General features: G+C 47.4%; 1 protein-coding gene across 2 annotated transcripts in view; it reads right to left on the minus strand.

The window, feature by feature from the left end:
- PPP3R1 (protein phosphatase 3 regulatory subunit B, alpha) overlaps positions 1-16,611 on the minus strand; it is a 40,194-nt gene extending 23,583 nt beyond the window's left edge. The window contains exon 1 of one of the 2 annotated variants that reach the window (XM_072140418.1): positions 16,523-16,611. In XM_072140418.1, coding sequence (XP_071996519.1) covers positions 16,523-16,549 — 27 coding nt within the window. In that variant the 5' untranslated portion in view covers positions 16,550-16,611. Of the gene's footprint in view, positions 1-11,448; positions 11,705-16,522 lie in introns of those variants that run through there. The other variant, XM_072140419.1, reaches the window with a different exon arrangement.
- Positions 16,612-18,805: the final 2,194 nt, after the last annotated feature.

Genomic DNA, 18,805 nt, shown 5'->3' on the forward strand with positions numbered 1-18,805 from the left:
CCTCCCTGTACAATGACCTCTATATAGATAACACTGACCCATCATTACATCACTATTGACAATAGATGATGTCACAGCTTATCTCCTCCTCCTCCCTGTACAATGACCTCTATATAGGTAACACTGACCCATCATTACATCACTACTGACAATACATGATGTCACAGCTTATCTCCTCCCCCTCCCTATACAATGACCTCTATATAGATATCACTGACCCATCATTACCTCACTACTGACAATAGATGATGTCACAGCTTATCTCCTCCCCCTTACAGAGTATTTCACATACATAACACTACAGTCATAAAAAAAAAAGAGTGACAAAAAAACTTGTCATATACCGATGAGAAATCCTGTTGCGGTCCATCTGCTGCTCACTTTGAGTCTTGTTTGTGTAGGGAAATGTGAGCCGCCTGACCTTGGTATTATCCCGGCAAATGTAAACAGTGTGGAAGCGGCGGCGGTGAAGCCTTGGGATGTTTGCCGTTTATCATTCATACACAGTGAAAGGTGTGCGAGATAACAATTGCCACCGCCAATTATTTCCTGGCGGGACGCCACCAAGACAAACAGCGCCTAATCCACGGCTCTTTTACTATTCTGATCTTCAAACTACTACCTAGGAGTAGTAAGTGCAAAGCCGGAAGGTCATAAGGGAAACCCCTCATCCTCCAGGATAGCCAACAGCAGGAATGCCGAGCGGAGTCTCCAAAGCAGGAATTCTGAATATGTCCGGTTACTACAGGCCGGTGCCCTGCTCCAACATTCCTTCCAAAGAATCTTACCGTTTTCCCTTGTTCAATCTAGGAAAACTCATTTGCATATTTCCCAGAATCCCCCAGTGGAGCATCGATGGCTATAAGTCTCCACACACCTTCAAGACCTTAATTGGCAAAGTCTCTGTAAGGAGAACTCTTACGCCCCGACTATATTCCTCACCGTTTTGTCCTGCTGTGAAATGCATAATGATTGAGGTAGCTCCTGTGAATGCCTCCTATACCCACCATACAGGGTAGCAGCACACTGGCGGCCAATCATCTGACATCCAATCATCGGTCATGTAAACCAGTAGAGTAATGCAATGAAAATTTTAGAAATTTCACGGCCTGGGATGAAAAAAAATGGATGACTGCAGTGATCACATACAGAGGCATTCGCCGAGGCTTCTTAAAATGACATTAAGGCTACATTCACACGAACAAATGGGGGACGTATATACAGTGTTTATATGTCCCCCATACAACGCAATGGGTGCACGGTGCCGTACATCCTTGTGAATGTAGCCTAAAATACATAACTACTTTGAAATGGAGTCAGTGGGCAGTGCTGACCTTACAAAGTTGCAGACCATGTTAGGTTTTGACCCCTGTGTAACCATATCTTTGGGCGAGTTGTATACCAGGATTGTAGCTGGACTTTGAGCACTAGGGTGCACTGGCAGGTGAGATATCTACACTGCACACGGTTCAGCTCCCCCATCAGCTGTCTACCATCAAAATCCATCATAATAAACCAGGGACACTTACTCATAGATCCAGGCACTGTGACTGTGGGAATCTTCTTGTATTTGTTTTCTATGGTCGCTCCATGCTGTAGCTTCAAAGGCCATTACACTGTCTCGCTCTTCCACCTGGTCTCTCAACATATCCTCCCCCTCTGCCTCCATATTCTCAGTAGCCAAACATGGAGAATAAAACCGGCTAGGCTGGATGTACTGCACTTGGTAACCGTGAATTTATTTTCAAAAGATTGGGGACGATGCGCTTAGCGCTGCTCACTGCATCAGGTCAAATTCGTAAAAACATGCGTCCGACAGCTTAGGGAATTTTTGTGTGGGAAGCAATACAAATATGGTTCTTTTGGTGGAATATTAGAACCAAAAGGGGCAGTCTCCCGCTATTGGTTCTACTATTCCACCAACAGAACCTTTTTTGTATCAGTTTCCACCCAAAAATATTCCCTAAGCCGAAGGATGCAGTATTTTACCACCTGGACCTGATGAATAGAGCAGAACGTCTCCGAAACGCATTGTCCGTAATCTATTTATCGAAAACAAACTAATTGTTACTGAGAGCAGCGCGTCCAGCCCGTTTATTCCCCACGTTTGGCCACGTATATTATCAGACACATTGAGCCGGTCCGGTTTCCAGGCTGTGCTGCAGATCAACACCAACTCAGATTTATGTGCATCATTTTATCATAATCATCTGCAAGTATTGTTCCACAATTCTGCGCTGTCTGTTTATTTAGCATTTTCAATTAAAATGAAACCAGCCAGCACGGATCTACCTATTAAGATAGATCCGGTGGCAGGTTCCTCTAATGTATAGTTGTAGTGTAGCCCTTTTTAGGGCCAATTCCTTCTTGGTTCAGAACTTTTATACATTTTATTCCCCTAATATGCTAATTTTCTAAAGAGGCTACTGGGGCGTGGAGTAGCCAGAGCCGAGGCTACACGGCGCGGTTACTCCACGCCCCAGTAACCTTTTGTGTTCCGCCTACCAATGCATCTTCAGCGTGCTTCTATAAGGAGCTGCGCACACTTGTCTATGAAGCCGGGTTTTGCGCATGCACAGAGAGCAAGCTGCCAGCTGCACGGTCTCGGCTCCGAAGACGTAGCTACTGTTCATGTGCAGTTGCGCGCGCTGAATATGCATTGGTAGGCGGAACGCAAGAAGCTACAATGGCGTGGAGTATCCGCGCCGTGTAGCCTCAGCTCCGGCTACTCCCCGCCCCAGTAGCCTCTTGCGTTCCACCTACCAATGCATCTTCAGTGATTGATTATTTCTGCCTGTCAGGGACAATACAGTGAATACAGTGTTCTGACGCAGTGCAAAAGGAGAAGCATCAGCAAAACCACTGAGTTCAGGGGTTAAACAAGCTATGTTTCTGCATCAGCGTAGCTACAGTATCCTAAAAGCATGTTTGGTTCACAATGCAGAAAAACAAATGGTAGATTTCCTTTAAAAGGGCTATCCGAGTCAACTAATAATTTAGGACCGGGCTGGGGCGGGCTATTTAAAAATAATAAATGGGTACTTACCTCCTCTGGCGCTGCTCCGGCGGTCGCGCCTGGGTCCGTCTGATCCGTGCACCTGTTTGTTTACAGGAGCACAGAAGCCGCGTACAGGGAGCTGGCCAGCGATATGGCCGGCTCCTCCCATCCGTCCCCATTTCTCAGCGTTGTAAGCGCTGGGAGATGGTGTCGGATGAGAGCTTCAGGCCGTCCGGAAGCTCCCTGTGCACCCCTGTAAACAAACCGGCGCACAGATCAGATGGACCACGGCGCAGGACATCGGCAGGCCAGAGGAGGCAAGTACACATTTATTATTTTTAAATAGCCTACCCCAGCCTGGCCCTAACTTATTAGTAAACTTGGATAACCTCTTTAATCCTGCTGTAATCTCACACAGTGGAAGAGGGCAGTGCTAGTTACACACTAACAGCCTGTGAAGCTGCAGCACAGAGGAGCTCTGGTAAGATCCCTGCAGGGCCCTTCTGGATAATTAGAAAAGTTGATTTTGGAGGGAAGGAGGGCATGGATAATAAATATAAGATTACCACAGTCACAGTGCCTGGATCTATGAGTAAGTGTCCCTGGTTTATAATGATGGTAGTTTTTTATTTTTTTTTTAAATTACAGTAGTCACTCAATGTGGAGGGGCTGTGCAGCACTACACTAGAGATCTCTCCCACTAGTGCACCAGAGTGTTCCCAGTCCAGCTACACTACTGGAATATAAATGCATTTTTCAGAATCCTGCTGCTACCAAAAACACACACCTACAAAAAGGTGTTAATATACAGATATCCAGAAACAGAACCGAACATTGTCTATAGCTGTGTGTGATCAGAACTGCTGATAGCACCTATAATGTTGTTCTATAATGGGGATCCCATCTCCATCAGATAGGACACAGTGAGAGAGATGTATCAGAAGTCTCAGGGTTAATTCACATGGTTGTATGCAGGGACGTACATGCGGCCGCAAAACTGCGGGCGCATATATGTACCCATAGACGGCAATGGCTGCACAGCGGCATGGATCCCTCCATTTACACAAAGTAATTGACAGTGATTACAGTCCTGATTACCCCACCCACATATACTTACCTAGGAGGACTTGTAACTATTATATCACTTCCTAGTCTATAACAGGAGAGAATAGCCAGACATGTTCCCTTTACATCTATGGCAGAGTCTCCGGCCCCCGGGCAGCTAAGGCAGGACACACACGCCGGTGGATCACTGCAGAGCTGCGGGTTACTGCAGGGCACACATAGGGCGACACACACCGGCCGATCACTGCAGAGCTGCGGGTTACTGCAGGGCACACATAGGGCGGCACACACACTGGAGGATCACTGCAGAGCTGCGGGTTACTGCAGGGCACACATAGGGCGACACACACGCTGGAGGATCACTGCAGAGCTGCGGGTTACTGCAGGGCACACATAGGGCGGCACACACACTGGAGGATCACTGCAGAGCTGCGGGTTACTGCAGGGCACACATAGGGCGACACACACGCTGGAGGATCACTGCAGAGCTGTGGGTTACTGCAGGGCACACATAGGGCGACACACCGGCCGATCACTGCAGAGCTGCGGGTTACTGCAGGGCACACATAGGGCGACACACACGCCGGAGGATCACTGCAGAGCTGTGGGTTACTGCAGGGCACACATAGGGCGACACACACGCTAGAGGATCACTGCAGAGCTGCGGGTTACTGCAGGGCACACGTAGGGCGACACACACGCTGGAGGATCACTGCAGAGCTGCGGGTTACTGCAGGGCACACATAGGGCGACACACACGCTGGAGGATCACTGCAGAGCTGCGGGTTACTGCAGGGCACACATAGGGCGACACACACGCTGGAGGATCACTGCAGAGCTGCGGGTTACTGCAGGGCACACATAGGCGGCACACACGCTGGAGGATCACTGCAGAGCTGCGGGTTACTGCAGGGCACACATAGGGCGACACACACGCTAGAGGATCACTGCAGAGCTGCGGGTTACTGCAGGGCACACATAGGGCGACACACACGCTGGAGGATCACTGCAGAGCTGCGGGTTACTGCAGGGCACACATAGGCGGCACACACGCTGGAGGATCACTGCAGAGCTGCGGGTTACTGCAGGGCACAAACATGTTTATGTGCAAGTTTAAACAAGGCAGCAAAATGTACAATTATCCTGCAAAGTGATGGGGCACCAATTATGGTAAGACGTGACGTGCCCTAGAGGCCGCTGCACACAATACACACAAAACCTTCCAAATAACAGGGCAAAGGCCGCGCCACAATTCATCATTATTACACTTATCCATGGGGTTTTCTTGGCTCTGGATATGGGAAATACCTCCATTATTGAAAAAAAAAAAAAACATGGGCTGGCGGTGGAAAATACCTTGTTAAATGAGGACAACCGCCCCCCCCCCAAAAGCACATAGACACTAAAACACCATTCCAAATGTAAGATGATGGAATTATAGTCCTCTAGTGCCTCTGCTGCAGCGATATCTTCTGGCAGACAGTGTTATCATGGGAGCTATGGGATCAAACCCAGCCAGATCCTGCAGTTCCCTTATTTGACCTAGTAGCATCAAACATTCTAATAGGTTAATATAGAATATCTGCAGCAGAGGCTTCTACGTACAAGACGGAGGAGCGTTCATATCCATTGTGAGGCCGGCTCAGTGGTTAGTATGGATGTTTCCAGTACTGGGGGTCTTGGTTCGCATGCTATCTGCTTGTCTCTTAGTGTATAACCCCTCCCCCCCCCCCCCCCCCAAAGCGCATAGACACTAAAACACCGTTCCAAATGTAAGATGATGGAATTATAGTCCTCTAGTGCCTCTGCTGCAGCGATATCTTCTGGCAGACAGTGTTATCATGGGAGCTATGGGATCAAACCCAGCCAGATCCTGCGGTTCCCTTATTTGACCTAGAAGCATCAAACATTCTAATAGGTTAATATAGAATATCTGCAGCAGAGGCTTCTACGTACAAGACGGAGGAGCGTTCATATCCATTGTGAGGCCGGCTCAGTGGTTAGTATGGATGTTTCCAGTACTGGGGGTCTTGGTTCGCATGCTATCTGCTTGTCTCTTAGTGTATAACCCACACACTCCATACTTTATGTGTGGATTATATATTGTATTGGCTGTGGATTTGTTGCATTGTAGTTCATGGGATATGACAAAATCCTGTGGAAAAGGAGCTGCAGCTGAAACGCCTTGTCACTTGCGGTCATGGTGCAAAGCAAAAGTTAAACTCTGATGCTGGTATAACCGCAGAGTTTTTCATAAATAAGTAAAGGCCTAGAACGTACCGATGGGGTCAATCCCTCAGTTATTACGCTACCCTTTACAACATTTCCCCAAGACTGCATACAGAGAATATACCCCAACTCCTAGCATCCTTGCTATAAGACTATCCTTCCCTGTTCCATAGTAAAGACACAGTCGCCCCACAGGACACACAGACATCTAGGATGCAGAATCTTGTAGCATTTTCTATATTAAAGATGCCATAAATCCTCAATAATTCAGGGTCCGAGAAATATGGCAAATATATGAGTGATTTGGCAAGCTCTGTGCAGCGCTGCGTAATCTGTAGGCGCTATATAAAGAATTATTATTATAATATGGTGTGTATCATGAGTAGAGAGAGATTGAGAGTAGCAGGGACCCAGAATGCTGCGTCAGAGGAGAGGGAATTTACATTAGGGCAACATTGACTAACCTCAGTTTTTGCCACATGCTGTACCCGTTTGCATTGTGTTGCACTGTAATGTGCACAGCAGGTTTGTCTACATGACCAGTCACAACATGAATGAAGCAGAAGCATTTGTGATGATGTAGCTATGCACATGGCCGTACTGGTGACATGTTGCACCTTCACATGGCCATCTGCGGGTGCAGGACTGACTAGGGGCATCATGTCCACTTCTGCAGATTTAGCAGAAAATCAGGGGATTACAATGGAAAGTGCCGGCTTTATCGTTAGGTTACATCTAGCATCGCTCATCGATCTCTCAGCGGTTTATAGGAACACAACATTTGCCTATAGATTGCTTGGTAACTCCCTCCTGTCACTGGATTCCTCTCCGATAAATCTCAGCTACACCCATCACTAGGTAGGTAGCCGAGACCCTGCACAGTGGTCATACACTATCACTCACACACGAGGCAAAACACAATATGAAAGATACAATACACAGTATATAAAGAGGAACTAGATCTTCATATTTCCATAAAATGTCACTGGCTATAAATCCCCACAACAATGCGGAGGGGTTTTATTTCACAGGCAAATTCATGTTTCATTTTAATGAAAGCTTCGCTATTTCTCTACATCTTTTACAGGTTCCTCTAGGAAGTAATGAATTCGTTAGACTCTAGGACAGTGGTGGCGAACCTATGGCACGGGTGCCAGAGGTGGCACTCGGAGCCCTCTCGGTGGGCACCCAGGCCATCACCCAGCACAAAGGTCACCATTCAGGACTCCTCCTCCTGCAGTCACAGGCAGCCTAGAACGTGCCATGTTCAGCACTATTTGTCATTGAAGCCCCTTCTCAGGGCCTGTGATTCATCCTGTTAAGGGGACCTTAGAGGGAAGCTGCAATAATAATCCAAATTTCTCCATCTTTCTACTGTCTTGGAGTCTTCAGGACGCCAATACGTTCAAATCTGTGACACAGCAGGGAGCCATAAGTTACATTAAACTGGCATTTGGCACTTCGTGAAAAATATGTGGCTTTCGGTTGTAATTTGGGCACTCAGTCTCTAAAAGGTTCGCCATCACTGCCCTAGGACTTACATTACGAGTAGGAATAAAAGAAGAACAGCAGTTTTGATCTCAGAGCCATGTGCTTGGGTTTCTCCCATGCCATCACCTACTGATTGAAGTCTACCCCCAGAAACAATTTGTATCAATCCCTGCACTATGCTACAATCATAAATTGAACTGGGTTAACCTGCCTGTTCCTGTCCTTAAAGGGCGCAGCAGCGCACAACATCTGTGTGCCGTTAGTAGCAGGACTGTGAAAAATGCATTAATATTCCAGGATTGAAGCTGGACTTGGAGCACTGACTGAATTGTGTTCTTTAATCCCAGCATCCAAACTGCTCCCCTACTCTTCTGTTATACATAACCAGTAGACAGCTACTTCTCTTACACAGAACCGCGTTGTGATCAGTGCAGAGATCTCACAATCCAGTACGTTATGTCCAGCTACAATCCTAGACTATAAATGCATCTCTAACAGTCCTCTTTCTGCTAACATCAAACAGGCATGGTTACACAGATATCCAGAGGCAAAAACCACCACTGTCTGCAGCTTTGTATGGTCAAAAATATCCCAGGGAGATTAACCAATTCTCAAGATCCCACTGCTCTGTATTCTCAGGAGAAAGAAAGTGAACACAAGGGGAGCAGTACGTGGCTGCTCTATAATCTCCAGGTATTCCCTTTGTTGAGGCATGGGAGATCCTTATTTGTGTCATGTTGGCGATGCAGAGGATTCGTTGATCACTCTTTGTTTTAATGGATTTTAAATAATTAAAATATATTTCTCTGTTAAAGAAAATCTACCACCAGGATGAAGGACTGTAAACCAAGAACACTGACATGCTGTGCCGCCTCTAGCATGATCCGCTCTTCTTTAAGCTTCTTATGCCCTTGATTTAAAGAAAAAAAAGGCTTTAAAAATTATGCAAGCGAGCTTGAGGGGCTCCAAGCTCCATTAACAATTATGGAGATCCTCAGACTCATTTGCATATTTGTAAATACTTTGTTTTTGTAAAAACCTGGGCATAAGAAGCTAAAGGAAGATCCTGCCAGAGGGGGCTACACAGCAGCATGGAAGTGCACTTAGTTTACAATCCTTCATCCTGGTGGTAGATGTTTTTTTAAACACAGAACAGCTCTTTATTGATAGAAGACCATGCAGCACCTAGTGAAGACACCTAATGGGCACCCTTTGATGGATCTGGACGACCATCTAGTTGGCATGGTGGTAACAAGAACAACAATGAACACAAGCCCGCTGGAGATAAGCCACTACCAAGCTCCCCTCTTCCATGCATGCTTCCCCTATACAAGTGTGGGGTATCAGGTGGACTAGCTGTCAGCCAGCGATCACCCAAACTAACTTTTAGGACACACAACCACCCAGACAGGGTCTATATAACAAGCGTTTACCTACAGAAGAACAAAATCAAACCTATCAACAATGGACACGTCTGATCCATGAAGATAACTTATCATACGTGATCGGAACAACAAATCCATCTCTGCCTCATTAATAATTGGAGGTTATCCCCCTCCATCAGGAGGCTGGCCCTGGCCTCCATGTGTAGAGGCTAGTGAGATAGGAGGCTGGGGCGCTAGCTTGTAGCAGCCTCTTAGGGACTAAAGCCAATAGTGAACATCATCTACAAGACTAAGAGAGCAGCAGTCCCCTACTACTAGAAGATGAGATGCCCCCTTAAAGCGCTGTCCATACCCCACAGTGTCCCAATTAGGGGTCTATGCAAATTAACGGTGGTTTTAGATTGCACTTCTATTTGGGGTGAACCCATTATGTGACTAGTGCAAGTGGTATATACTTCCAGTGAAAATCAATTAAAGGGACGGTGTACTCAAGGCATGTTTTCCTAAAGGAACACTCCAGTCAAAGCCGATTTGGTGCAGGGGCTGAAGGGAGGAGCAGGACTCATTTTCATTGTATTTCCAGAACCTGGAGTCCTGCACAACATATAATTCAATGATATCAGCTGTGACTGGAGTGTTCCTTTAAAAGGAATCTGGCAGCAGATTTGACCATACAAAGCTGAAGACTGAGTTAGGCATCGGCCCTGGAGATCTGTATAACAACACTTTTGGGAATAATGCATTTATATTCCAGGATTGTGCCTGGACCTGGGTCACACTGGTGCAATGGTATATGAAATCATCCGCTCTATTAGCTTCCGTTTGAATACAACAATTGTTACCCCGGGGGGAGGGGGTTGTACTATACTGTGATCAGTATAGGGATATCACACACCACTGCACCAGAGCGCTCGAAGTCCAGCTACAATCTCACTCCTACCCTATGTATATGTTTGTACTCACAACATCATATTTTTTTTTGTCTATGTCCCCTATGACTTGTAAAGCGCAGTGGTATATAAAGAGCTCCTCTACACAGATCTCCTCAGCCAACAGTCAACTAATTGACTCCCTTTAAGAAATGTTAGCATAACAAAAACCTATCCTAGTCTCCCTATCCGAAACCGATGTCCAAGTCCCTGCTATTCTGTTTCCTAATCTGGCACCAGATGCCTGGGTCTCCCCTGCAGCCACTGACTGTCTGAAGATACATCCCTGCAAGTCCAGACGGATCCTAGAGGAAACGTGAGAATCCTTGGTTCCTTATTTTGTGGTTAAAACCAATCTAACACCTAAATTACAGGACAGCCCTCCCTACAGAACACCCAAATTGGACTTGTGGGTTGTTCTCTGCTGTATTAGAGCCGCTCCATACACATCCCACGGTCTCAGGACTCTGGTGCGTGAAACCTTACACGAATAATATGAAGATTCTAGCAGCCAACAATGAATCAATGGCGCTATACAAATCGTCCTGTACCCGCCGGGGGGGTGGAATCTGCTGTGGCACACAATGTTATAGGTAACCCAAAAACTGCGTGATGTGGATAGTAGCCCAGAAGCGCGTGTAGTGCCCTGACAATACAAGACGGCTGAGCTTCTCCTGCCATGCGCAGAGCCTGGCGTGTCCAGACATCGCTGTGCTAGAGCCGAGCCCAGACACCTGAAGCCGCTGCGGCTCCCCCACCCATAAACATCCTAAATAATAAAATTCTCTATAACGATCCCTATGGCACATAACGTAGCGCATCACCACCCGGCGGGGAGCCCCCTGCCAATCAGGGAGGGGGATAGTGAGAAGCCCCCGGCGGGCGGGAGGGGAGACTGGGACTAATCAGCAAATAAGCCTCATTACGGCTTCCTCCCTCCGTGCACAAATCCCACACTATTCCTCGTTTTTAACCCCTCTGTTGCCAATATCCTGATGTGAAATGCGCCAGACAATGCGGAGAGCTGCAGCGTGTCAGTATAATGGTAGCGGAGGAAAAGGGGGGGGGGGGGTCTGACAGGAATGAAGCCCCCCTCCCCCATTATATGTCAGGGAAGCACAACATCAACACTGACAGGGTGTAGATTACCGCACAGCATCAGCACCCCCGCCTGAGACACGGGGGAGGGGGGGATTTACGGGCTCATTCACACATAAAAACGCATCGCCCCGTGTAGACGGGCGTATACGGAGCGCTGACAGCTGAACTGACGGCCACGGTGGTGACAGCACTGAGCAGCGGGCGCTTCCGTGCCTGGGCCCCAGCGGCGGCTTCCTCCCCTGCCTCTTACCATGGTGTCCGCTCGGTGCCGCGCTGTCCTTCCCGGGCTGCGGTGACGCTGTGGCTGAAGCTGTGAGACGAGGCCCCGGCTCGATAAGGAGGACGCTTCTTCACTGAGCCGCAGCCTCGTACTAGGGGGGGAGAGCGGGCAGCGGTGCCTGGGAGGGAGCGGGAGGGCTGTCCTTGACGTCACTGGGCGGGGCTTCTCGCCGTTACGTCCGGGTACTTTGCTTACAAGCGTCGCCTCTCCCACAGTGTGCGTTGTGTCGTCATGGCGCAGCTGTGCGTAAAGGGAGTGGTATAGACCTGCAGTGCGTCGAGTGAAAGGGCGCCATGTTGGTTAAGGGCAGGAATGGGCAAAGCGTTTTTAGGTCAATTTTTACTTGGTCACAATGGGAATTTTAAAGGAACAGCTAATTCATTGGATAATACATGGTGCAGGACCTGAAGGGAGGAGCAGGACTCATTTTCTTTGTATTCTTAGAACTTAGAGTTGTGCTCCCCTCTTCAGGCCCAGCATAAAAAGCCAATGGAACGGCTGTGAATGAAGTGTTTGTAGGATTTGTCTACAGTACTACTACTAGTACTGTAGACAAATGTAGTACTGTCTACTAGTACAGCACTGCATAGGGCGTGCACAATGACGGTGATTGCATTTATAAGGGAAATACATGCAGCGCTTAGGCGGCGTTTACACGTTGCGCTTCAATCATATTTTGAAACGCAGTTGAAGCGCATCAGCACGAGTCAATGCGGATACGTTTAGATCTAAATTCTTGCCTTCAGTACCTAACAGGTCCGTAGGGCACAACACGTGTTGCTAGTTACCAAATGCAAGAATTTAGGCCTCATCACGTTAGTGTGTCACGGTAACTTTGCTTTGATGCCCCTGAATTGCGTTTTAAATCACAATTCCAGCGAAAAGGGTGGACGCGGCTCACAGCGCTAACATCAATAGAAATTGACTGTAGGAAAAGGGCCTGCTATATAATTTGCAGTGTGGGCAGTTGGCCTACCCAGCCGTGTTGTGCTGTACTAAGGCTGCTGTATAGTGTACTAATAAGGGTGGTGACACACATGACGTTTTTTAACGAATGCGTTTTTCCCGATCTGAAAACGCACTACTAAAAATGCCATGTGTGCAAACGCAGACAAAGTCGCGCCCACCGGGGCGGGCCTCGGCCTGATCGCATCTGCGTTTCTATGGAAACGCCTGCGATCGGTAACGAGCCGCCGGTGTTTTGCGTTAATTTAATTTAACGCAAAACACCGGCGGCTCGTTCCCGATCGCAGGCGTTTCCATAGAAACGCCGATGCGATTGGGCCGAGGCCCGCTCCGGTGGGCGCGAGACAAAGTGCTACATGTGGCACCAGCCTAAGGCCGGCGCCACACAGGGCGCTTTGTCTGCGCTTGCAAACGCAAACGCAGACAAAGTCACGCCCACCGGGGCGGGCCTCGGCCCGATCGCATCGGCGTTTCTATGGAAACGCCTGCGATCGGGAACGAGCCGCCGGTGTTTCGCGTTAAATTAACGCAAAACACCGGCGGCTCGTTCCCGATCGCAGGCGTTTCCATAGAAACGCCGATGCGATCGGGCCGAGGCCCGCCCCGGTGGGCGTGACTTTGTCTGCGTTTGCGTTTGCAAGCGCAGACAAAGCGCCCTGTGTGGCGCCGGCCTAAGGGGGCTGTGGCTGGACAGAACAAATATAAGGGCAGGCTGCTGCTGGACATTTCATTAATGAGGGGAGGGGCTGGACAATATATTTATGATATATGAGTCTGGTGCTATGTGTACACTGTGGGGCTCATTACTAAGGGTCCGAACGCGCACTTTCGTCGGGTTTCCTGAAAATTTCCGCTTTGCGCCGAATTGCCCGGGATTTTGGCACACGCGATCAGATTTTGTCGCATGGACAGAAATCGGGGGCGTGGCCGTTGCACAACCCGATGGATTCGGAAAAACCGCGGAATTTAAAAAGCGATTTGTGTTGCAAGATCACGCACTTACATGCACCAGGAAGAAGAAGGTGAACTCCAGCGGACCTTGGCGCAGCAGCGACACCTGCAGGAACTCGGGTGCACAACCTTAGTGAATCCCGGCAGACCCGAATCCTCGTCGGACAACGCTCTGCGGGATCGCGACTGGACCGGGTAAGTAAATGTGCCCCTGTATGTCTGTAGCCTATATGTGAATACCCAAGGGTAATCTGCCCCTATTAATTCCCTCTATATGCCTAGCTAGGTGGGATGGTAGGATCCGTCTTATTTGACCACAAATGTGTTTTTCGGGGACTGGATAAAAACACAAAGTACACTTGTGTCTTGTATACAGCGCAGCATGCTTCCATATCCTTCCCTTATAGCAATATCCTGCACCAGCCCACACTGTACTCCGGGCACAATACCGCACTCTGGCAGGGCCGGCAGGACCACCAGTGCCATAGTGCCGACCAGGCAGCAATCCTCATCGTCCGCCTGAGAAAGCAATTTTACCCCTATACCTGCCAGCCCTGTAACAGGGGAAAGAGAGGGAGCCACAGGGAACCCCGCAGGACTAACGCCCTGCCTGAGGAGGGAAAGAGAAGGGGCAGAGGGAGACAGCTTAACCCCTGCGGCATCACCCTTGCAACATTAACTCCTAACAGCTCATACCTCTGAGATCCCAGCTCTGTGCACTGGAGACATGTTTGTCTGGAACTGCAGCTGCCTTGAACTGTGCACAGGTCTGCCACCTGCTGGTCATTCATCCTTTGATCAGGTGTGCCTTATAATCAGACGTGCCTTATAATCCGGTGCGCCTTATAGTCCGAAAAATATGGTAATCCCGGCATTCCATGATTGAAGGTTTATTACCTTTCCTGCCAGGTATGCCTACATTTCATCTCTCCATTTACCTGTAGGTGTAGACACTGGCCCTTTCCTGATTTCATAGGCTTCATTCAGATCACATTTTTGTGAAACGCTCAGCGTATACATAAGAAAATCTCCCACTGTATACAGGCAGTCCCCTACTTAAGAACAACCGACTTACAGTTGACCCCTAGTTACAAACGGAGCTCTGGATGTTGGTAAATTACTGTACTTTAGCTTTAGGCTACAATAAACAGCTATAGCAGTTATCAGAGGTGTCTGTAATGAAGCTTTATTGTTAATCCTGATTCTTATGACAATCCAACATTTTTAAAAATCCAATTGTCACAGAGACCAAAAAATTCTGGTTGGGGGTACAATTATAAAATATACTATTGTGACTTGCATACAAACTCAACTTAAGAACAAACCAACAGAACCTTTCTTGTACGTAATCCCGGGGCAATACAGGGGAAATTGGCGCAAATCGGAAATATTCGGGTAACACGTCGGGAAAACGCGAATCGGGCCCTTAGTATATGACCCCCATAGTGTTGCCTTTAGGGCGATGTATTCGTATTGCATCCACCCCGGACCTCTGAAGAGCATACACTTAAGGTAGTCACCAATGATGTAACTATCCATATAAGGACTCGTATATGATTGCCTCACTGGGGGAAACACCCTGAACAGGGCAACACATTTCACTGTAAGTGCTTATAATAGGATACGTCTTTGCCTTCTGTTGTAGGGGTACATAAGGAATCCAGCTTTACCTTACACATTTTCTTCTTTTTCCGACCTATGGCCTGCTTACTAGCCAGTAAACAGTGTAGTCTGTCCGCACCTGACTACACTCTTGGCTGCCGAGCTTTGTAGCAGCGTGTTTTTGCCCTAGACAAGCTGTCTCCCCAAGAGCACTTCAAGAGGTAGGGCTCTGGTGATCTCCCTTCATCAAAGACCAGATACCCATATAGAGGTTGAAGGGGGTAAACAAGGTATAAATTCATTATGAAGTGACCCAAAGCCAAACCCGTTGAGTGACGCAGTGGCCATAAAACAAACCAAGATCCAAGAAAGACAACAATCCCAGGGCATCCATCCACTGATTTATGTAGTGGTTGCACACAGTTGGTAATCCTGGCGCATGGATACGTAGATAAACAGCAGAAGAGAAGAAACAGCAGAATTCAGGATCAAGTTAAAAAAGAGATTCTTTATTCACCCAGAAACATTGCAATGTTTCAACTTTACATCAGTCTTTGTCAATCAAAACATGTTTATACACAGGAGCAGTTTTTCACCTGTGTCCCGCCATCCCGGGGAGTTGGGAGATTGTCCCAGATATTTCTGCATGTCCCCCTTATGAGGGCTGCAAAAGAGAGGAGGACACGGCCATCACACGACACAGAGCCAGCGTGAGGACAGGGGTATACAGTATCAGAGGGATAGGGACTGGGGCAACAATATGATGGAGGATGGAGGACAGGGGCCACAATACAAGGCGGATGGAGGACAGAGGCTACAATAATAGGGTGATGAAGGACGTATGCCACAATATGAGGATGATGGAGGACAGGAAACCACAATATGAAGGAGGATGGAGGATAGATGGCCACAATATGAGGATGATGGAGGACAGGAAACCACAATATGAAGGAGGATGGAGGATAGACGGACACAATATGAGGAGGATGGAAACGGGGATAGAATATGGCACATAGTGGAGAGTGGGGCGCAATATGAGAGGAATAGAAGACAGGAGGTCACAATATGGGGGTGGGGGACAGGAGGCCAAAATATAAGGGGGGTGGAGGACAGAAGGCCACAATATGAGGGGGGTGGAGGACAGGAGGCCACAAAAAGAGGGAGGATGGAGGACAGGAGGCGGATGGAGGACATGGGGACACAATGAGAAGAGAGGAGCCACAATATGAGGAGGAAGATGGAGGAGATGGACAGGAGGTAGGAGTACAGAAAGTTAGGGTAATATAAGTGTAAGGACATAAATAAAAGTGCAGGAACAGAGTAATAAAATTAAAGATGAGATCATTATATGTTGCTGAGTTGCATTAGAGGGTATTATATGAGTCTATAGGGGGGTAGGCCACAAGAAGGGGGCATTATACTAAGGTCAAAATGGGGTCCGTTAAGGTCTATATTATGCTATGCTTGGGGGTTGGGCAATGGACATGGTTTATGAAAAATTTAGCCACAGTTTTTACTTAAATACCTTAATCTTCTTTCTGAGCCGATCCATTTTGCAGATGGTGCCAAGAAGTAAAATGTGCACTCAGATAATGTGATCCACCTTCATAATGTGATCAGCCCTAATGGGGGAAAAAAAGATCAACTTGACAATCATAAAAAGGCAATGCAGCAGTAACAGAAACATCCGGCCATCTTCACACAACCGTACATTTAGCAAGTGTCTCAGAATATTGAGGGCTACAAACCTGTGATTTCTTCTATATTTACTGGGTCTTAAAATAGCCTCTGTCGGCTGTCCCTATGATGGTGAAAAAGTCAGTTTCATACCCTTAAAGCAGTAGAGCAATTCATTGCCTGAGAGTACATTCTATTGTCCCTGTTTTTTTGTTCTATAGTAGCTAAAAACATGCTTTGGCATATTAAAGATAACAATCTTATCTTTAAGATCACACCTGGCTTGAGGTTCTGTAGGCTACAGAATTGGAGATACGGGAAGTGCAGTTTGCCTCTGTTATGTGCACTTTGTGCCATTGTGGCGCACGCTCTTAGTAAATCTGGTCTGTATGTCCCAAGCTCTGACTAAGCACTATCACGCCCCTTTGGGTACAGTTTTCTAACATGTCGGACAAAGTACAACCACGACACTAAAGTGGCGCAAACACTGTCCAAAGACAATCTGCACCAGTATTTTGAAGGTCTTTGAAGTGTTTGCGTCAGTATTGTGTGCACGGCTACACTATGCATGGCACATGACAATACTGCGCATCTAAAGGGGCATTCTGGTGTGCATTCGCACTGTGCAACACAGTGTATGCAACTTGGGCGTGCGCAGGGTGTGCCACATAAATGACTGTGGACCAGTATTTCATAATCTGGCGCACTCTGCACATTAGTGAGGCAAACTTCCTATATCTCAAGTTCCATAGAACCACAAGATGAGATTGTTTCTTGGTTCTATAGAGGCCAAGAAATGGGGCATTTGAAAAGAATCTGCCCCTCCAGCCTCTATAAGTGACTCATCTGACGGAAAAAAAAAATTACTCTTCTTTGCTCATTTTCACGTCCCTTTGGAGGAGATTTTTTTTATAGGTAAATGGTTGAGATTTCTTATAAAAAAGGGACTTTTAGAAAAGAACATTTCATAACTTTCCTTAGGGGGTTTGTAGTTTAATATGCTAAAGGAGTCCATTTCCCAGCATGCTTTGAACACACAAAACTGGATATGCTGCTTCTGAGACGACCACACTGGATATGCTGCTTCTGAGACCACTACACTGGCTATGCTTCTGTTCAGCTCAGGTACAGGCCACAATATATCCTTTTCAGCAATTGCCAGTCTTGTGTAGTATTACTAAATATGGCAGCTTTTACAGCTTTATTTTAGAGAGTACTGGCGGTCCCCTACTTAAGGACACCTGACGTACAGACAACCCCTAGTTACAGGCGGACCCCTCTGCCCACTGTGACCTCTGGTGAAGCTACCTGGATGCTTTACTTTAGTCCCAGGGTGTAAAGATCGGCTGTAAGGTGTCTGTAATGAAGCTTTATTGATAATTCTTGGTCCAAATACTGCAAACATTTTAAAAATCCAATTGTCACTGGGTCAAAAATTTTTTTTTTTGTCTGGATCTACAATGATAAAATATACATTTTTGACTTACATACAAATTCAACTTAAGAACCTATGGAACCTATCTTGTATGTAACCCGGGGACTGCCTTCCGCAAACATGTGATCAGTGGGGGTTAATAAATAATAATAATAATAATTCTTTATTTATATAGCGCACACAGATTACGCAGCGCTGCACAAAGCATTTAAAGGGGTTATCCGAGAGTAATGAAAAAAAAACTAAAGGTGGCCGGAGGGGGCTGCTTAAAAAAATAAAGATCTACTTACCTTCCGGGGCCATCCGGTTTCCCGCGCTGCTGTCGCTCCAGTCCAGGCACCATGTAAACAAACATGGCCGCCGGAGCAGTGATGGATTCAGCTTCCGGACGGACCCGACAACCTACCGGCCCGCGTTCACAATGGTGTGAATAGGGACAGGTAGGTGTGGCCGGCCACGGCTGGTCGGAAGCTGAGTCCTGCGCTGCTCCGGCAGCCATGTTTGTTTACATGGACCGGAGCAACAGCAGCGCGGGACACTGGAGGGCACCAGAAGGTAAGTAGATCTTTATTTTTTTTAAGCAGCCCCTCCGGCCTCCTTTAGCTTTTTTTTCATTACTCTCGGACAACCCCTTTAAGGTGAAACGTCATCAATAATAAAAAACAAAAAAGCCATACAGTATACTGTTAGCCCAGG

The sequence above is a fragment of the Engystomops pustulosus genome, chromosome 3, assembly GCF_040894005.1.
Source record: "Engystomops pustulosus chromosome 3, aEngPut4.maternal, whole genome shotgun sequence".
NCBI classification, from domain to species: domain Eukaryota; kingdom Metazoa; phylum Chordata; class Amphibia; order Anura; family Leptodactylidae; genus Engystomops; species Engystomops pustulosus.